Source organism: Epinephelus fuscoguttatus, linkage group LG8, assembly GCF_011397635.1.
Source record: "Epinephelus fuscoguttatus linkage group LG8, E.fuscoguttatus.final_Chr_v1".
NCBI lineage: Eukaryota > Metazoa > Chordata > Actinopteri > Perciformes > Serranidae > Epinephelus > Epinephelus fuscoguttatus.
The window spans coordinates 14,317,842-14,338,609 of NC_064759.1; the positions used below are offsets into that span (position 1 = coordinate 14,317,842).

At 43.5% G+C, this 20,768-nt stretch overlaps 1 protein-coding gene across 3 annotated transcripts in view; it reads left to right on the forward strand.

Moving 5' to 3' along the window:
• Window positions 1-20,768, forward strand: part of myh14 (myosin, heavy chain 14, non-muscle) — a 41,098-nt gene that overhangs the window by 11,322 nt on the left and 9,008 nt on the right. For 2 of the 3 annotated variants that reach the window (XM_049582707.1, XM_049582708.1), the window contains exons 6-40: window positions 630-744; window positions 2,748-2,795; window positions 4,222-4,314; window positions 4,443-4,506; window positions 4,760-4,858; window positions 5,011-5,154; window positions 5,249-5,463; window positions 5,555-5,707; window positions 6,099-6,272; window positions 6,618-6,791; window positions 6,889-7,003; window positions 9,705-9,910; window positions 10,069-10,190; window positions 11,312-11,381; window positions 11,476-11,636; window positions 13,120-13,228; window positions 14,157-14,288; window positions 14,420-14,626; window positions 15,166-15,303; window positions 15,397-15,520; window positions 15,974-16,145; window positions 16,592-16,804; window positions 16,920-17,064; window positions 17,147-17,353; window positions 17,519-17,623; window positions 18,091-18,243; window positions 18,475-18,723; window positions 18,823-18,936; window positions 19,150-19,248; window positions 19,335-19,547; window positions 19,634-19,795; window positions 19,881-20,009; window positions 20,113-20,201; window positions 20,301-20,424; window positions 20,512-20,720. In XM_049582707.1, the coding sequence (XP_049438664.1) occupies window positions 630-744; window positions 2,748-2,795; window positions 4,222-4,314; window positions 4,443-4,506; window positions 4,760-4,858; window positions 5,011-5,154; window positions 5,249-5,463; window positions 5,555-5,707; window positions 6,099-6,272; window positions 6,618-6,791; window positions 6,889-7,003; window positions 9,705-9,910; window positions 10,069-10,190; window positions 11,312-11,381; window positions 11,476-11,636; window positions 13,120-13,228; window positions 14,157-14,288; window positions 14,420-14,626; window positions 15,166-15,303; window positions 15,397-15,520; window positions 15,974-16,145; window positions 16,592-16,804; window positions 16,920-17,064; window positions 17,147-17,353; window positions 17,519-17,623; window positions 18,091-18,243; window positions 18,475-18,723; window positions 18,823-18,936; window positions 19,150-19,248; window positions 19,335-19,547; window positions 19,634-19,795; window positions 19,881-20,009; window positions 20,113-20,201; window positions 20,301-20,424; window positions 20,512-20,720 (5,046 nt within the window). Of the gene's footprint in view, window positions 1-629; window positions 745-2,747; window positions 2,796-4,221; window positions 4,315-4,442; window positions 4,507-4,759; window positions 4,859-5,010; window positions 5,155-5,248; window positions 5,464-5,554; window positions 5,708-6,098; window positions 6,273-6,617; window positions 6,792-6,888; window positions 7,004-8,641; window positions 8,711-9,704; window positions 9,911-10,068; window positions 10,191-11,311; window positions 11,382-11,475; window positions 11,637-13,119; window positions 13,229-14,156; window positions 14,289-14,419; window positions 14,627-15,165; window positions 15,304-15,396; window positions 15,521-15,973; window positions 16,146-16,591; window positions 16,805-16,919; window positions 17,065-17,146; window positions 17,354-17,518; window positions 17,624-18,090; window positions 18,244-18,474; window positions 18,724-18,822; window positions 18,937-19,149; window positions 19,249-19,334; window positions 19,548-19,633; window positions 19,796-19,880; window positions 20,010-20,112; window positions 20,202-20,300; window positions 20,425-20,511; window positions 20,721-20,768 lie in introns of all 3 variants that reach the window. The other variant, XM_049582706.1, reaches the window with a different exon arrangement.

A 20,768-nucleotide genomic window follows, 5' to 3' on the forward strand; every position in this document is an offset into this window, starting at 1 on the left:
TTCATATGAGGGGTGAAGTATTCCTTTAACCATATTGCATATATGTGAGATTGATTTCAATGCAAATTTTCAGTCTAAGTTAAAAAATCAGGACAGAAAAATCCCATCTTAGCAAAAAGCCAGGCCTGTGATGTGAATGCATCCTCCTGTCTTGTTTGTAGCTGTTTGTCTACTTACCTGCTTGCTCGAGGGCCTGCCATCCGTCTCCCTGTCATCATGTCTTCCTGCCAGACTCTTCCTGTCATTGTCAAGGATCCCACTTTAGGTTCATCTTGAATCAGTGTATTTGGGACAAGGCGTCTGCTTCTTTTAGATCTTTTACAGCTGCTATTTTTACTCCATTCTCCTTCTTTCTTCTCCAAAAGCAACAACACTGACACAGCCTGTATCCTCCGCACCTGCTTTCTGTTTAGACCTGTGGCTTTGAATGCACTGCATGGTCTCTGTATTTATTGGTGTGATGAATGAGTGTTTGGCCACTTGTTCCTGTGTGTTCTCTCTCTTTAAAATGCTTCTGTGTACCATTCATAATTCAGACCACATGTGTTGAAGATGAACTGTTTTGTGAAGGGGATGGTATTTCATGTGTACATGTCTGTTCCTTACCTGAGTTTGTGTGTGTGTTCCAGAGGCGAGTCTGGAGCTGGCAAAACAGAGAACACTAAGAAAGTCATCCAGTATTTGGCTCACGTTGCCTCCTCTCACAAAGGTGGCACTCTGGGTAGGAACAAGGAACCTGTACAGGTATGTTGCAGCAGAGACATCACAGATGTTAGATAAAAGAAGAGCAGCTTGAAAAACAAGGACAGGAACAACAGGAAAGATGGAGAAGGTGTAGAGGGGGTGATGGAGCGTTGAGGGAAACAGATTAAAGATAAGGAAAAGAAATATGTAGAAGGATGAGGCTGTAGGAAGCTAACATTAAATCATCTATTCATAGAACAGTGTTTTTAAAAGTGTCTCATAGTTGACTGCATGCTAAATTGGTCATGCTGTTCCTCTCTGTCTCTATAGTTCATCTTTGTTTTTGATGTGTTGCCAAGACTTTTTTTTAACCAAAATGCCTGGAATCTGGGCAGAAAGCTGTGAAATGTTACTAACCGCTGTTTATATAAAGAAATAGTTTTGAGGAGTATGGTTATTCACCTTCTATCTGAGAGTTAAGCACGAGTGGTAACAGTCGTCTCATCTGTGTGGTACATTAAGCTCAGATCTGGAATCAGGAGGCGATTCTCCTAGCTTAGCATACAGCAGAGGAAAACGAGAAGCCTGTCTCTGTAAATAAGTTAATAAGAAAGAAATATTTGCCAACGCCCATAAAGCTCACTAATTAACACATTGTGTCTTGTTTGTTTAAAGTCTGGGTTTGTCACACAACAGAAAAACGTGTCGCCAGCGATTAAAAAATATATGCTCACTGATTGATTAATCTAACTTAATCGCATACATCAATGTTTAAAATATTTTAAATTCAATTCAAATGAATTTTGGTGGATGTGTCGTAGTAAAGCTGCAGGATTTTTGACACAATTGTCCCTCTGTCCTCTACCACCCAAACTGGTCTGCAGTCCATAGTTCGTCGGTCATAGGTAGACTTACCCAATTTGCATCTGAATGCCTGGTCGAGTGTGGCTGGACCAGACTGGGTGCTAGCGTTAGCATCAGCGGCTGTGCTAGCTCGGACTTCTGGGTTCACTGCTAAGTACTTTGTGTTGAGGTGATATTTCAGGCTTGAAGTTCTACGATGGTATGAAAATTCCTTACTGCAGAAATTCCAGAGAACGGTGCTCCTATCAATGGTTCAGTCCGGCATTTTTTAAATGTAAATGTTTCATTCACGGGGCCAAGCAGCGTCATGTGACAAAGCCATAATGAGGCCTTCAATGACGCACCAGGTCAAAGGGCACCATGGAACGCCATTAGTCAGCGTTAATTTCTTTAACACGTTATTATTTCTGTGATTAATTAAAGCTACTCTTACCTTTCTTGCATTTCACACAGCACTTAGAAAAAATTTGAGCATATTTACAGTAGAAGCCTTGTCAGTAAACTATGAGGGCAAAAAACAAACAAACAAAAAAATCGTCCATTAGTTGTAATCGAGGTAAAATGTTCAATTAATCATGATATTGATTTAAGGTCAACAAAAACGTAAGAATGACAGTTTAGAGTTCAGTGGGCAGTTTCGTACTATAACTATTTCTTAGTGACTTCTCTTTTCGTCACAGTGAGGATGTATTGTGTTGATTAATGTTGCTGACCTTTAGACAAAGCCAGACGAGCTGTTTCCCTGCTTCTAGTCTCTATGCTAAGCTCAGCTAACAGCAGCCTGTCTCCAATGCTGTACTTAACACACAGACAAGAGTGTGGTATCAATCATCTCCTCTAACTCTCAGAAAGAAAGTGAATAAGCATATTTCCCCAAAATGATGAACTATTCCTTTAACCTGCTATGACTCACCTTTATTGCAGTTTAAAGTTGCTGCTCTCTTCAACCTGTTTCACATCACTTTTCTCTTCATGTATTCATTTATTCATACTGACTGATGTTTATGATTGTAAGACATCACAGGTTTTGCTGTCGGTACTGATTTTATCTAACCTCACCATGGAGTGTGTTTTCTCTGTCAGTCAGTCTTCTTCTTCTACATTTTCTCAGATACTTTCCTTACCTTCCTTCCTTCCTGCACCTCTTCCCTTCATTCTCTTCTTTCTGCATCGTCCCTCTGTCTTTCCTGCATGTTCAGATGGACGGCTCTCGGTCCTTAACAAGAGGCAGTACTTTGGGGAACAGGGTGAGTTCACTTTATCCTGCTGTCCCGTCCTGTCCTGTGCTTTTGTCCTGTCCTATTTCCTGCTTAATGAACTCCACAAAGATTCTAACTAACCAGCACAGTAACCTTAAACCTTTAACTGTCAGCACTGATGTGGCTCCTCATAACAGTCAGGCCTTGTACAGTATGTTTAATTTTGCTCGTTTGTATTTCGTTATTTGTTGTTGTTGTAGTTGTTATTGTTGTCTTATTTGTCTTTTTTTCATTTGTTTGTTTATCCCATCCTCATTTCCATATTCTCTTCCCCCCTATAACTTCATTTTTCCCCGACAATTTGCAGAGTATGCAATATGTGAGTATCAAAGTATTTAGATAACTTTGGGTTTAATCACTGGGGGTTTGGTTGGTTTAAACTTTCCATGCACAATTTTTACCAGAGCTGATATGATTCTCTTCATACATAAAGAGAATCATGTCTTCTTATACTTTTATCTGAATGAAACCTGGTGGCTTTTTCTATTCTTCTGATTACACCCGGTGGGCTGATGGTTTGCTTCCCATTCCCAGTGACTTTTACACACCACAGCTTTTACATACCTGTAGAGCAGAAACTGTACAATAAGCGTGTCAGTTGAATGAGTGCAGATTCAGGTGTGAAAGTGGGTGTGACTGTGTTGTTGCAGTCGTCTATGTGAGTATGTAGCAAGTGTACACACACGGGTATGTGGTTTTGTTAATGTGTGCAGTGTACACTATAAAAGTGTTGACCTCCTGCTCTGTGTGTGTCTCTGTATCTGCCCTTGGTGTTGGCTGGCTGGCATTCCTCGACAGTTTTAACAGTGTAACCACCTCCTGTAGCCGCAGTAACTCCCCATCACTGGCTGCCGCTGCTGCTGCTGATTCTGCATCAACAGCTGCTGCACTGGCAATGCGACAGCATTAAGTAATGCATTGCAGCTAGCTAGAATCAGCCAATATGTAGCTTGTTAGCATCTACAGCTGCAGCCTCCCTCTGCCCTCATTTCTCTACAACAGTGGTTCTCAACTGACTCTTGTTAGTTAGTTTCTAGAGATCGCCTTTTAATAATGCAGGAGATTAAATTTTAATGAATTAAATGTGAAACATGATTGATGCCCTTATTATTGATCGCTAAACTAATGAGGGCCCATTACTCTTACTGACGTTGAGAACCATTTGTTCCTGGGTTTGGGGATGGTGTGTGTTTGCAGATGCTATTTTGGACCCTAAAATGCACCATTTTGTGTCACTGCTCTTCAACAATGAGTCATGCTTTTTTTGTTTTACATAACAGATCAGTAGTTGCTCTTAAGAGAGCAGCAGTAGATGGTGTATTTTAGTAGATAGGCCCCATGGAACAAGTCTTTTGTTGAGGCTGTTGTCTTTGTTGTGCTGTGAATCTGATGTGACGTCTCCTGTGTGTCTCAGGGCGAGCTGGAGAGACAGCTGCTGCAGGCCAACCCCATACTGGAGGCCTTCGGCAACGCAAAGACTGTCAAGAACGATAACTCCTCCAGATTTGTAAGAGCAGACAAGATGCATCATACAAACAGATAGTGTTTATAAACCTCCTGAATCTATCTCTGTATCATTAACTTGATAATTTACTGTTGAAATGATGCATTAAACCACTTGTTCTTCTTCTTCAGGGTAAATTCATCCGCATTAATTTTGATGTGGCGGGGTACATTGTTGGTGCCAACATTGAGACCTGTATCCTTTTACATGTCTTCAAAGTTTTTAAAAGATTGATACACTATCTCGCCTTAAGTAAGCTGTCTGATTTACAACATAATTGGGCAAAAAGACTTGTTATACCTCTGCAGCTGCAACAGCCTTGACCAGTGGCATTATCTAATATTACATCCATACTCTGATTTAAAAGATAAATCACTGAAAGCAAACTAGGACTTAAGTATAATAAAACTATTTTCAGCTGTAAATATCCATGACTTTATAAATTCAGACCTCCTTGAAAAGTCCCGGGCCACCCGTCAGGCCAAAGATGAGAGGACGTTCCACATCTTTTACCAGTTGTTGTGTGGAACATCAGAGGAGACGAAAGGTGAGCCAAAGGACTGTAGTTGACAGAGAACATACTGTACATACAGAGAACATTTTGTATTTTGGTGAAAATGTGTCTATGTCCTGTAGTAATACATGTCTTTTTTTACTTAAATCTATCTTTCTGTCGCACCTTTTTTTCCCCCTCCCCAGAGGAGCTGCTCTTAGGAAGTGCTGATGAGTACCGCTTCCTGAGTGGAGGCTCCATCCCTGTTCCTGGTCAGAGCGATTCAGAGAACTTCACCCAGACCATGGACTCCATGGCTATAATGGGCTTCACCCCAGAGGAGTCGATATGTAAGAGAGGAGATTATGGAGAAAGTAGTTTACTGTGTGCATATTTGATCCCGCTATAAATCACCTGCCCTCTCCCTGTCTCACCTCTCCTCAGCCATGCTTAAGGTTATCTCCGCTGTGCTCCAGTTTGGGAACATTTCCTTCATGAAGGAGAAGAACCAGGACCAGGCCTCGATGCCTGATAACACAGCTGCTCAGAAACTGTGCCATCTGCTGGGCATCAACGTGCTCGAGTTCACTCGGGCCATCCTCACTCCCAGAATCAAAGTGGGTCGGGAGTATGTGCAGAAGGCCCAGACGAAAGAACAGGTAAGATTTATGTGCATAGACGTCGTGTTCATACAGATAAGGAGACATTTGTTCCTGTGGAGTGTATCTAAGTGTGTCCTCCTTCCTCCAGGCTGACTTTGCTGTGGAGGCCCTAGCAAAGGCCACGTATGAGCGTCTGTTCAGATGGCTGGTCCACAGGATCAACAGAGCTCTGGACCGCAGGCAGAGACAGGGAGCCTCCTTCATCGGCATCCTGGACATCGCTGGATTTGAAATCTTCCAGGTTTGTTCATGTGATGATCTTCTGTTTGTTTGTATCATGTAGTTTAACAGAAGGGATGATGGTGTGACTTTGCCTTAGGCTGCAGTCACACTCAATCAGGTGTTGCAGTGATTAGTTGCAGGGTTGTGCGGTGGTTTGGGAGTGTCACTTCAGTGGCATATTTGTCGGGGCTAAAAGCTGTTTTCCTTTGCTTTTTACCCTTTTGAAGATTTGATAAACTAAGCATGAGTTTCGGACAAGCGTAATAAAATACGCACGTCGTGGTTGTGTGTTATCATCAGAGCAATGTCCTCACACACATTAAGCATACAACCGTGTGCATGTTTTTCCACAGTTTACATAACATGAATAATTGAGTCTTTGTTTGCTTTCCTAAATCCTTCCTCTGCAGCTCAACTCCTTTGAGCAGCTATGTATCAACTTCACCAACGAGAAGCTGCAGCAGCTCTTCAACCACACCATGTTCATCTTGGAGCAGGAGGAGTACCAGCGGGAGGGCATCGAGTGGAACTTCATTGACTTTGGACTTGACTTACAGCCCTGCATTGACCTCATCGAGAGACCAGTACATATACATGATAACTGTTTTTATTTTAATAGCGGAGTATACATTATTACCTGTTCAATAGATGCTGATAGTCCACATTTACTTACAATACAAAGAGTGTGCTATGTTTGGTGAATGCAGGAAGTAGCATGCTAAAATTCAGGTTGCTGTTTAACCTGGGACCTATAGAACCAGTTCACCACACTCAGCCACGCCCGCAGATGAAGGAGTGAAAGTGAATAAAAGAATATAAATAGAAGCACAAACATGCAGGCACACACTCTCCTTTGATTCTTTGTCATCTATAATTATAAAGTCCACATTTCCCTCACAATAAATGTTGTTTCTCCGTGTCTCTGTCAGGCCCACCCGCCTGGTGTCCTGGCCCTGCTGGATGAAGAGTGCTGGTTCCCGCGGGCGACAGACCGCTCATTTGTGGAGAAGCTGTCTGCTGAGCAAGGCAGCCATCCAAAATTCTTCAAACCAAAGCAGCCACGCGGGGAAGCTGACTTCGCCATCATTCACTACGCTGGCAAGGTATCCCATCATTTGTTTGGCATCTTTCTGTGTCTGCCATATTTCACATTCAAAGGAACCATCTGAAAAATGTCACCTGCCCTGTCATGTTTCTCAGGTGGACTACAAGGCAGATGATTGGCTAGTGAAGAACATGGACCCCCTGAACGACAACGTAGCGTCTCTTCTCCACCAGTCGTCTGATCATTTTGTCTCTGAGCTGTGGAAGGAGGGTGAGAGTGATTCACTCTAGTTTATTCTCCACCATGTGCAGTAAACCTTTAATTTGTGCATTTAAAGGGATATTTTGGATTTTTGGAAGCGGGGTTGTGTGAAGTACTTATCCATAGTCAGTGTGTTACCTACAGTATACGACAATCAGCACGCCCCTAGTTTGGAGAAGCAGACAGGAGCGAGCTTAGCGCTGTACTGCTGTGGACAGGGGCAACAGTAAAAGATATATTAGCCACCTAAAAAAAAAATCCAAAATCATGTATACATGTATGCTGTATTTTTACTGCTTTGCCTTGCTGTCAACTAGCCCTTTTGAAAGGGAACTGGGGACGTTATCTATGCTCTTATCAAGGCCACCAAACTCCAAATCAAAAACAGCAATTTTACCCTGCAGAGCACAGGAGTGCCTGGTCTACCACTGCCTTAATCGGTTATTTATTTTGTGTTATCGTGTGACTTTGGGGTTTGAAAGGGTTAGCTCAGATTCAACAAAGTCACACAATAATACAAAGAAACTAACTGATCAAGTTAGATCAAGATTCCTAAATAATACAGAGGGCTTTTTTCTGGGTTCCTGCCGCCCCCCCGGACCCCTCCCCAGCTCGTAACACTTTACCTGCTCTCTGGAGGAAATGGGCGAGTTATTTGACATCACATGAACCCCGAAACACGCTGTATGGTTATCATGTCAAAACTACAAAAGCTCCCTGGTGCCCACTCAACTACCACTTCACTACTGAGAGGAGTGTATGTGGAGAGAAAGAACATGAAATCAGCAGGAGAAGAGCTAGGTATCGTTACCTCTGAGCGGCAGGTGGCTGCAACAAACAGCTCACGGAGGTTGCATTGATTTAAATCAAGAAGCACTGAAGCTCTATTCAGTAAAAGTGAGTATCAAGCAAAGGTAAATGACAATATTCTCATGATGTGTTCAGTGTAATCTTGTAAAATGTAGTTTTTGGTAAGAAATATGAATAAATTCAGCTGTTTGAAGGACAAATTTGTTGGGGGTGACTCGCCTAGGGCACCAAATGTGCTAGGGCTGGCACTGCTCTGACAGCAAAGTACATCAGTGAAAATATTCTAAATATAGCGTACACTTAAACTGATATTGATTTTCTTTTTTATGAGTTAATTCGTTTTGTTGCTGGCCCAGTCCACAAACTAGGAGCATGCCGACTGCCATCCCCTGTATATAATACACTGACTACGGATAAATACCTCATACAACCTTATTTCAAGAAATCCGAACCGTCCCTTGAACACGCCAGCATGTAAATATGGATTTAACATATGAGTGCTTTTAACTGAAAAACAACAAATTAATACACTTTGTTTTTTCACAAGCTTGTCAATTATGAATAATGAAGCTTTCGGGTGCAAATTGTACTAACTTTACTGTATTTCTCCCTCTTCTCTTTCTCTATCATGCAACTATTCTATCTATCTACTGTCTCTCACTTTCTGCTCATCTCTCTGTTTTCCCCCCTCCTTGTTCTCTCCTGTGTTCACTTGCTCTTGTCTTTTTATCCTTCCCTCTCCACTAATTTGGTGCTCTCTTGGGCTCCATCTGTCCTTCCCCCATTTCTTTCTCCTTCTGCCTTCCTTCCTTCCGTCCTTCCTTCCTCCTGCATCAGATATTCAAACTCTTCCTCGTGTGTACTTTTTTGACTCCTATGCCACACTACAGGCTAATGGCTCCGACAGTAGGTTTCCTCCTCCTCGGCTTGTCACACTCACATTCCTCACTTCCCACCTCTGCTTATATCGCTCCTTTGTTTTCTGTCCGCCCAGTTTTTGAGTGTAGTGTGCCTTTTTAGTTTATATTTGTGCCGTAGTGTCATGAGCTGTTACATGTCGTTATTATTTTCTGATTGTCACTGTGTTGTCTGCCCGTTGGTTCTCTCTTCGCTCTTTCACCACGTTTTTGCTTTTAGTGACAGTGCTGTGATTGTGTGATGTAGCTTTTTCTATTAAGAAAGAATTAATCCACCTGGTTGTGTAGAAATTTGACAGTTTCAAAGTAGCAGCATGCTCTCAAACAGTCACGACAACCACATTCAGGATCAAATAAGAGTTATGCTGCACAATACTGCCACAAACTGCTGCCATGGGAGTGGTTTTATAAAAACCAACCAGGCAGAAATGTGATCCTGAATGAGCTCTAGAGATGCAACATATGACATACAGTACTAACATTTACACAGCTCAAATAACAACCTCAATATTGGTCTAACGGTATTAATAACAACATATTTGGCTGATTGTGGAATTGGCAATGTCATGAGTTCATCACCCAAATGTCACTTCAGGAACAGAATAAATCATCATGGTCTTAAATGACAGACCGACCTGCAGGCACGCCTGTCAGGACATGTTCAAAACTAACAGGTTACACTGGAGAACTTGTAATGAACCTGCACTCTACTAACACTGTATGTGCATGTCAGTGGCCAATATACTGTTGGTATTTGCTTGAAACCATTGCATCTCTAATTAACTCCATGTTCTACCATCTGATATCATCTGTCCAGAGACTTGATAACAGATGTGTAAGCAGGTGTGAAATCATAACGCCATGGCATTAGTGTGGCGCTCACACAGACATCGCCACGCCGCAGTTTAAATCTGGCAAACACTCGTTTCACACCACTAAAATGATAATTGCTGCTGAAACTGAGGCTCTGTGTTTTCGTCCAGTGGACAGGATCGTGGGTCTGGACCAGGTGTCGTCAGGAGAGAACAGTGGGCCGGTCACATTCGGAGCAGCCGGGCTGAAGACAAAGAAGGGAATGTTCCGGACTGTTGGTCAGCTGTACAAGGAGTCGCTCACAAAACTGATGGCCACGCTGAGGAACACCAACCCCAACTTCCTCCGCTGCATCATCCCCAACCATGAGAAGAGGGTAAGAGATGGTGGCTGGATGAGGGGGAAAGAGATCGACATGTGGACACAGTTTTAAATCAACACAGACACGAAAGCTGAAGGAAGAGAAAGGAAGAAATGTCTGAATTAAGTGTTCCATTCTTTTCACTCTTTACTTTCTTGTCTGTTTGTCATCAGGCTGGTAAGCTGGCTCCCCACCTGGTTTTGGACCAGCTGAGATGTAATGGAGTCCTGGAGGGAATCCGTATTTGCAGACAAGGTTTCCCAAATCGTATCCCATTCCAGGAGTTCAGACAGAGGTGTGTGTGATTTTGTATTAAATGCCTCCACGCCAGCAATGGCCGTGGTATTGATATTGTGTTTTCTGGTTGTCTGTCCATTCATCCCACTCTCATGAACGTGGTATTTCAAGAACGCCTTGAGGGAATTTTTAAATTTCATAAAGTTCACCGTGACCTTGCTTACATCTCATTTCATGAACACAATATCTCAAGAACACCTTGCAGTAATTTTTCCAAAGTTGGTACAAACATTCACTTGAACTCAGTGATGAACTGATTAGATTTTGTAACTCAAAGGTCAAGGTGACTGTGACCTTGTATCTGTCTCATTCTTGTGAACATGATATCTCAAGAACAGCCTGAAGGATTTTTTTCAAATTTGGCACAAATGTCCACTTTGATTCAAGGATGAACACATTCGAATTTCGTGATCAAAGGTAAAAGTTTAAGCTCACTGCGACTTTGTCCGTTGCATTCTCATGAACGCAGTATCTCAAGAACACCTTGAGGGAATTTCCTCAAATTTGGCACAAACTGACTAGATGTTAGTGGTCAAAGGTCAAAGGTCAAGGTCACTGTTACCTTATATCTGTCTCAGTTTGTGAACATGGTATCTCAAGAACACCTTGAGGGAATTTCCTCAAATTTGTCACAGATGTCCACTTGGTCTCATGAATGAACTGATGAGAGTTTGTGTGGCCTCACAAAACATGTTTTTGACCATAACTCAGAAACTCATACTCCAATTCTGTCTAATAGGATAAAATGATGAAGCGATGACATTTTATATCCAAAAGGTCAAAGGTCAGCTTCACTGTGATGTCATAATGCTCTGCAAAAACACTTTTTTCAGCATCATAACTCAGGAACAGAAAGGTAGACATTTGGTCAGATGCTGACTTTGTGTGACACTAACCTTGGGTGTCCACCTTGAAACTGTGCTGATTGTATAGATCTTCTGTGCTGCCGGGTTGATGTATCCATTATTTCACAGACATGGATGTAAACTGTAACTGCAACTTGATGGCTCTGCGAAGGCAAGCGCTCTTTCTGCCTTCTGTTAATAACCCTTTTTACACATCCTCAGTCTTGTGTTTTCTGCTTCAACACACATAGTCAAAACCACATTTGTCTTTCAGATATGAGATCCTGACTCCCAATGCTATTCCACGCACCTTCATGGATGGCAAACAGGCCTCAGAACTCATGGTGAGTGATTTTCCTTTCCTGCAGCTATAAGAATTCAACACACTGTAAATTGATTCAAATGGGTTAAATCTCCAAACACTGTTTCCTCGTTCAGATCAGAGCTTTGGAACTGGATCACAACCTGTTCAGGGTGGGTCAGAGTAAAGTCTTCTTCAGAGCTGGAGTCCTGGCTCACCTGGAGGAAGAAAGAGACCTGAAGATCACTGACACCATTATACGCTTCCAGAGCGCCGCCAGAGGCTACCTCGCACGCAAGTAAGAGTATTTACAAAAAACATTATCAGAGGGAGAGAGTTATGACGGATACTGAATTGTTATTGGTGATTTTCAGATATTTGCTTCACATAAATTGCTTTATCAGTCAGTCATTTTCTTACCAGTAAAACTAGAGTGATAGAAGGAGACAAATACCGATGGGGTTTCTCTGTAAGGAGCGCTGGCAGCTGTTTAGGACACAGTTTTGTATTTCACTCTTAAAGACACATTAATATTTAATCTTCTGTCAGCCCCTATCAGTGACTCAGGAATTCCAACTGCATTGACAGGTATTTGGCCTGTAAACGTCATAAATAATAAAGTCATATTTTTACATTGGAGGCTAACTACCTAATTAGAGGTAGGTTTATTGATATAGCACATTTCATGCATAAAGGCAGTTCAAAGTGAATAGTGCAGTAAAACATTAAAATGCAAATTAAAACTAGGTGTCTAAATGTCCCTATGTCTTTAAGTGACCCTAGTGATGGTTTTCACTGATAAAACTTGTCAGTCATTTGCTTTATTGCTTTACAACAAGATATCTTGTCATACCAGTCACTCAGTGTTAGTGCTGCTGCATCACTGCACATTGTAAACGTTAGGAGGAAGGTGTAGTGGAGGTCAGAAAGGGAGTCGAGCCAAATCTCAGCACCTGTCAGAGAAATCATTAACTTGATGAATGACCCTGTCAGATGCCTACAGATGTTATTTTCTGTAACAGTCGAACAGAAAACAAAGAGTAAAAATTTGACTTAAGGCTCAGAGTTTTGAGTTGTTATTTGTTGTTGGAAGAGACGAGCTAATAAATGAACTCTGTGTAGTTTTGTAGTTTCTGTGTCAATAAGATCAGATAAATCTACATTCATCCTGAGGGACATTGCTGTGCACTGCCGCAGCCACAATACAAAGCTGGAAGAGTGCAGATAAAACCAGAGCAAATATACAAAAGACTAAAATAACATAACAGGATGTGCAATATATATATATATATATATATATATATATATATATATATATATATATATATATATATATATAGAGAGAGAGAGAGAGAGAGAGAGAGAGAGAGAGAGAGAGAGAGAGAGAGAGAGATTGTTTTGTTGTCTGGTTCGACCCCGGGGTGGGGGGCTTGAACCTCAGGGTTGGGGAAGCCCAACCCTGAGGTTCCCGTGTCAGCGTGGGTTTTTTCCATGTGCTCCAGCTTCCTCCCACAGTCCAAAGACATGCAGGTTAATTGGTGACTCTAAATTGTCCGTAGGTGTGAATGTGAGTGTCAATGGTTGTCTGTCTCCATGTGTCAGCCCTGTGATAGTCTGGCAACCTGTCCAGGGTGTACCCTGCCTCCTCTTGCCCAGTGTCAGCTGGGATAGGCTCCAGCCCCCCTACAACCTCTAACAGGATAAGTGGTTACGGACATGAATGAATGTACAGACACCTGCATTCTGGTTAATTTATTGTGGCATTTTGTTTCACTTCTCAGAGCCTTCATGAAGAAGCAGCAGCAGCTGAGTGCTGTGAGGGTGATGCAGAGAAACTGTGCTGCTTACCTCAAACTCAGGAACTGGCAGTGGTGGCGGCTGTTCACCAAGGTACTGTGTACACAACTACATCACAACACAGACATGATAATGTAAACTTAGAGGCTTAATAGAGCCACAAGGTGCTTTATAAAATACACTTCCATACAGTATGGGTGCAACAATAATGAATCACAGAGAAAAAAAGCGTGAAGAGCATTATACACAGAAAATGCTTTTTTTTTTCTTTCCCCACGTACTGCTTTCCTTTTTGTTTTTTTTTCTTGTTCTTGTACTTACTGAATGAAAAAAATGTCCATTCATGAAAAATAATAAAAAAGATTTTAAAAAGTAAAGTGGAGCCAGGTAGTGTAGAGATTTGAAAGTAATCAGTAGAATCTTAAATTAAATTCTGTACCAAATAGAAAATAATTCAGCCATGACTGGTGTGATGTGTTCCCTTTGTCGAGTGTTTATGAGAAATCTTGCTGCTGCGTTCTGCTCTAACTATAGACGGGCAGCTGCTGCATTGTTTAGGCAAGTAAATGATAAATTACAGCAGTGTAGGAGGTTGGAAATAAGTGTATGAATAAGTTGTTCAAATAGCAGGACTGATCAAGACTCTTCATGTGCTGAAATATACAACAAACACATCTGCAAGTGATCACTGACAGCTGAAGAGTTTTAGTTCCTTTTAATATTTTTTACTTTTAGTTTCTTAAGTTGTGCGAGTCAAGCACTCCAGCATTCTTTAAAAATGTGCTGAAATGTGATAATAAAATTATAGAAAAAAGATATAATTACTAGTTGGACCAAGAAGGATAACATGGAACATAGAACCTGGCAACAGAAAATATATGTTGTTACATCCTTACAGAAACTTCAGATCCTTGATGAGTGAAATAAGAATAAAATAAACGAGATGCAGGAAATAAAATCACAGGGGATACAGGAATGGAAACGTCATGTTGACCTCTGACCCATGTTCTGTGCCAACCAGGTGAAGCCCCTGCTGCAGGTGACCCGGCAAGACGAGGAGATCCAGGTTCGGGAGGCCGAGCTCCAGAAGGCCAAGGACAACCTCACCAGAGTGGAGCAGGATTTCAAAGAGCTGGACAGGAAGCACGCTCAGGTAAACAAACCTCCATCTTGTCCTGCTTGTGTCCACCCCTGCTCCCCCCTTCACTGAAATCCCTCTGCTATGAATCAGTGCCTCTCTCCCTCACCACTCCTCCCCCTCCTCCTCTCTTTGTCACGTTCTAGCTGATAGAGGAGAAGGCAGTGCTGGCTGACCAGCTGCAGGCGGAGGCAGAGCTGTTTGCGGAGGCAGAGGAGATGAGGGCCAGGTTGGCCAGTCGGAAACAGGAGCTGGAGGAGGTGCTGGGCGAGCTGGAGAGTCGATTGGAGGAAGAGGAGGAGAGAGGCGTGCAGATGACCAATGAAAAGAAGAGGATGCAGCAGAATATTCAGGTTAGGAGATTCAAAGAAAATGAGTGAACTCTCCGGAAATATGTAAACAAAAAGAAATACAGACTGACTCATTTGTTCTTTCTATCCAATTAACTTCGTCATGAAAACAGAAGATAAAATTTAAATCAGGTTTTTCTTTTATTCCCCGTCACTTTGAATGGGGTTCAGACTGGTTTCCTGTAAGCCTCGCTCTGACTAAGTAATTCTGTCTGCCACCGTGTACGATCCCCTGGAAAAATGATAGCTTGGTTGACCGCACAAAAAAGTGCATCAACCTTTGCACAACCAAAGAGGATAGCACTTTTGTTTTCCGTGTTTGCTATCAGTAGCTATATTCCCAGCTACCAAACAGTGTCAATGAAAGTTCTTTGTAGTTACGATCCCCAATGGTGGAAATGTCGGTCTGTGAAACAACCAAAGTAACTGTGGAAAACAAAATGCAGTATCCCCTGTGTTGTTGAAAGGCTTTGAAGAAAAAGCAAAGCAATCCGTTTAAATGGTGTCTGTTTCCACCTTAAATCCTGTCCTCTCCTCACCAGGACCTGGAGGAGCAGTTAGAGGAGGAGGAAGGTGCCCGACAGCGCCTCCTGCTGGAGAAGGTCAGCTTGGAGACCAAAGTGAAGAGTCTAGAAACCGACCTGATGAATGCAGTGGAGCAGAGAGACCGACTCAGCAAGGTGGGATCACATTCTAACTTTGCACATCATTATATAGGTATTGTTTTACATGTTTCAGGATCCAAAGCAATGTTGATGTTTTTCTTTGAGCAGGAGAAGAAACAGCTGGAGGAGCGTCTGAGCGAGGTGACCGATCAGCTCACAGAGGAAGAGGAGAAAACCAAAAGTCTGAACAAACTTAAGAACAAACAGGAGGCTGTCATTGCTGACTTGGAGGGTAACTGTCCTAATGTCAACCTATAAATGGAATGCAACTGCGTTTTCTATGTAGTGATCAATACTTGATTCAGGTGCCTGCTGTGATGGCATCAGAACTACTGAGTCAAATGTTATTTTATTTACACTGAAGGAGAGAAATTGATTTTCTGTGAAAACTTATAGTATTTTGAGTTGTGTTCTTTGTATTTTCAACACACTTTAATTGTTTATTTTTTTATTTATTTGGCACAATGTGAAGTTGAAGCAAATTTACACAACTTAATAATGTTGAAATAATACATTATCATTAGTAGTAGTAGTAGTAGTAGTAGTAGTAGGGATAGTGGTAGTAGTATTAGTAGTATTGTCATAATTTTTATTATTATATACAGAATATTATGCACATATAGATATTATTACTAATCTTTCAAAAATGCAATCTGTAACCTGTCACTTCTACAACTGTGTGCAGAGCGCCTGAAGCGTGAGGAGCAGGGTCGCTTGGAGCAGGAGAAGTGGAGGAGGAGGATGGAGAACGACTCGGTGGAGGCCCAGGAGCAGCTGTCGGACCTGAACATGCTGTCCACCGAGCTGAGGGGCAGTCTGTCTCAGAAGGAGAAGGAAATCACCACCCTGCAGGGCCGGTGAGACACAGGACGACATATGATGGACACAATAGCTGTGTTCGAAATCGCTCCCTATCACGGATATAGTGCACTATATAGTGTGTTCACCATTATGTAGTGCTGTTCGAATTCTCCGCGGTTAATTTCATTCTCTATATAGTGGACTATAAAATACCCCCAATGCACAGCAAATGTGAGTGAACAAACAATGTGCCCTACATTTTACTCCCGTATACCACAATGCAATGCTGTCGTCTTTTGCCAGAGGAGAAGAAGAAGAAAAAAATTCAGTTAGTGTCTGAAATCTCGTTCAGTCGTTCCCCATGTAGTGCACTATATAGTAAACACGAAATAGGGAATAGTGAGTGAGTGAGTGAGTGAGCGGACGGTTTCGAACACAGCTAATAACACAAATAAAAGCTTATCATAGGCTTAATTCTTCTGTCTGTCTTGGTTTGTGTTAGGTTGGAGGAGGAAGGAGCACGTCGTGCAGAAGCTCAGAGGTCGCTGAGGGAGGCCATGTCCCAGGTGTCTGAGCTGAAAGAGGAAGTGGAGAATGAGCGAGGGATGCGGGAAAGGGCGGAGAAACAGAGGCGAGACCTTGGGGAGGAGCTGGAGGCTTTGAGAACTGAGCTGGAGGACACTCTGGACACCACAGCTGCCCAGCAGGAGCTCAGGTGAGTAAATACTGTATTTTGAATGTAGGCTTTGAAAATGAAAAGGTCACCTTTTGTGTTTCTGTTGACAAATCAGGACTGAAAAACAACTGACTCTCCTCTTCCATCTATGCAGGTCTCGTCGGGAGGCGGAGTTAAATGATCTCCAGCGATGTGTTGAGGAGGAGACTCGCCGCCACGAGGCCCAGCTGTCAGAACTCAGAGTCAAACACAGCGCTGCCATAGACAACCTTCAAGAACAGCTGGACAATAGCAAGAGGGTAAGAGAAACACACACGTGTTTGAAAACACATGCACGTGTAAACATGCTGCTCATTATGTGTTGTCCATGTTCTCTCTCAGGCACGTCAGTCTCTGGAAAAGGCCAAGGCAGTGCTGGAGGAAGAGAGGCAGAATTTGAGCTCAGAGCTGAAGAGCCTCCAAGCGAGCCGCACAGAGAGCGAAAGAGGCCGCAAGAGAGCCGAGAATCAGCTGCAGGAGCTCAACGCCCGACTGGCTCAGGCTGACAGAGAGCGGGAGGACAGGGAAGAGAGAGTGCACAAGCTACAGGTGCAAATTAAACCTTAAATTTATATGTTCAGCTGTGATTTTGTTGTTTGTTCAAAGAGTTGTTGCTTTGAATGTCACAAAATCAGACTGTGGTTATGTAGTGAAGAGATCCTCTTTTATTTGTTCTGCAAAAATTACCTTTACTTCCACTCTGTCTTCTTTCAGTGTGAGATCGAGGCTCTCTCCGGCAGTGTGTCTACCGCTGACACCAAATCCCTTCGGCTCGCGAAAGAGGTCAGCAGCCTGGAGAGCCAGCTGCATGATGCAAAGGTAACAAAGTGAAACACACACACACACCAAGGTCGGGTCATGTTTGATGTTAGACAACAGCCACAGACACAATTTAGTACTTGAGAGAACAGCAATAGTTTGTAAAGGTGCTTTCAGACCGAGAGTTGTCTTGCTTTGGTCTGAATCAGGGACTCATTTTGTTTCAAAGTTGCATAAGTGCTTAGAGTTGGTTCGTGTTTTCACGGCAGCATTTACAAGCGGACCAGATAAAATGCCTGCACATGCGGGAAAAATCCAGGAAGTTAACAAAACATTAAGGAAGAGTACACTTGCAAGATAACACCTGCCCAGCGAACTGCACTTAAGGGGCAAACAAACTTGAGTTCAATTGAACCGAACCAAACAGGGCAGGTGTGAAAGCATCCTGCAACATCTTGAAGAACATTAACCAATCCTGACTCACAAACACGCGCAGTATTGGTCAACACTGTCGTTTTCTCTCTCAGGAACTGCTGCAGGATGAAACACGTCAGAAGATGGCTCTGAGCTCGAGGGTGCGAGCACTGGAGGAAGAGAAGAACGGACTGATGGAGAGACTTGAGGAGGAGGAGGAGAGAGCCAAAGAGTTGACCCGGCAGATTCAGACTCATACCCAGCAGGTAATCAGAGAGACACCCAGGCTTTATTTAACTCTGAAACAGCTGCTTCATCTGTTTGAAATAGATGTCAGTCAATCATTTTTCAGACCATTATCCACAACCAGAAAATATCAAATCTACCTGACCACAGTAAAAAACAGTCTCCAGCATCTCCTGATAATTTACAATATCCACAGACCAAAGATGTAAAACTGATGGTTATTGCTTCCCCTCTGTGCTCCTCCTCTGCAGTTGTCAGAGCTTCGTAAGCAGTCCGAGGAGGTGAACACTGCGGTGGAAGCTGGAGAGGAGACGCGCAGGAAACTCCAGAGAGAGCTGGACAGTGCCATCCAGAGGGAGCGACAGAAGGAGGAGGAGAAGGATAGGGTGGAGAGGCAGAGGGAACGACTGAGGGAGGAGATCGAGGACTTGACACTTGCCCTGCAGAGGGAGAGACAGAACTGCACGGCCCTGGAGAAGAGGCAGAAGAAGTTTGACCAGGTCAGAGCCTAAGTGGTTTGCTTCCATGCAAAGGCTGCAAATATATCTCTGTAATGTCTTCCCCTTGACCTCTAACTTTGTTTCCCATCACGCCATCAGTGTCTGGCAGAGGAGAAGGCGGTGAGCGCTCGACTGGCAGAGGAAAAGGATAGAGCGGAAGCAGACAGCCGAGAGAAGGAGACAAAATGTCTGGCTCTTTCCCGAGCTCTGCAGGTAAACTAACTGACAGCAGATAATACACACCTTTTTGCTATGTGTCTGTGACTGCACTGATTAAATACGTACCCTTTTAGCGCCTGTCAGCTGGGATAGCCCCCTTAAATTTGGTTAAAACTTATCTTGAAAAGATCTTTAAACGCATTAAATTTAAGTGTCTGGTACCCGTAGATGTTCTGATTTCATTGTCTTCTGTGTCTCTGTGTGTAGGAGACCCAGGATCAGGCAGAAGAGCTGGAGAGGTCCAACAAGCAGCTCCGTCTGGAAATGGAACAGCTTGTAAACCAGCAGGACGATGTCGGCAAGAACGTAAGAATCTTCCTCTTGGGACTTCTTTGTTGTTTCTCTGTCTCAGTCACCAGTGAGTCACTGCTTCTTATCTGCTCTCCCATCAGGTCCATGAGCTGGAGCGCACCCGCAGGACCTTAGAATCAGAAGCCCAGAACCTGCGCGTTCAGACACAGGAGCTGGAGGAGGAGCTGACGGAGGCGGAGAACTCGAGGCTGAGGCTGGAGGTCACCCTGCAGGCGCTCAAGGCTCAGTTCGAGAGGGAGATAAGCACCAGCGAGGAGAAGGGAGAGGAGAAGAGGAGGGCGCTCAGCAAACAGGTAGGGAGAGTAAACCGCAGAGCGTGTTGTTGCTGTTCGTCTCGTCCAAGTCACTCAAAATGTTCTTATCCTCCTTCCTATGCCAGGTGAGGGAGCTGGAGATCCAGCTGGAGGAGGAGAGGAGTCAGCGGTCTCAGGCTGTGTCGTCCAAGAAGCAGCTGGAAGCAGAGCTGCAGGAATCCGAGGCCCAGGTGGAGGCAACCACCCGCGGAAAAGAGGAGGCTGTGAAGCAGCTACGGAGGTTGCAGGTAAAGACATATTCCTACACTTAAACATTGATTTTTTTAACTCGTCAAGGGCCTGCGCTAAAAACAAAAATTATATTTGGCACAGGGTCAAATGAAAGAAATTCTGCGCGAGCTAGATGAGACCAAGCTTTGTCGGGATGAGGTGATCACACAGTATAAAGACAGTGAAAAGAAGATCCAAAGTCTGGAAGCAGAAGTCCTGCACTTGACTGAGGTGCGTGTGTTAACTGAAATCCAGCAGAAACATTAAGACTTAATGCTTTTAAATGGTGCTCTGAGCAACTTGTAACCCTGTCTGCACTCCTTTGTCCACATAGGAGCTTTCTGTATCAGAGAGGCAGAAGAGACAGGCTCAGCAGGAGAGAGACGAGATGGCCGACGAGATGGTCAACAGCAGCTCTGGAAAGTTAGTATCACTAAAGTACAGATACGCTGTGTTAATCATTGTGTTGATGGTTTTTAGGTGGACTTGTGTTTGTTTCACTAAAATGTAATGTTTGTCCAGGACCGCACTGTTTGAAGAGAAGCGGAGGTTAGAGGCACGAGTGAGTCAGCTGGAGGAGGAGCTGGAGGAGGAACAGAGTAACTCTGAACTGCTGACGGAGAGGCAAAGAAAGACTGCTCTACAGGTGCCATAGATATACTTGCACAGATCTCTCTGTCACCTCATGACATGCATAGCACACATACTCATCGCTGCTTTGCTTGTGGTGCAGGTGGAGACTATGACCGTGCAGCTGCAGGGAGAGAGGACTCTGGCCCAGAAGGCAGAGGCGGCTCGGGAGCAGCTGGAGAGGCAGAACAAGGAGCTGAAGACTCGACTGGGAGAGATGGAGGGAGCAGTGAGGGGAAAACACAGGCTCAGCGTCGCCGCCCTGGAGGCCAAGATAGATTCGATGGAGGAGCAGCTGGAACAGGAGAGACAGTGAGAGAAACACTTTATACTTTACTACAACTATCTGACAACTTTATC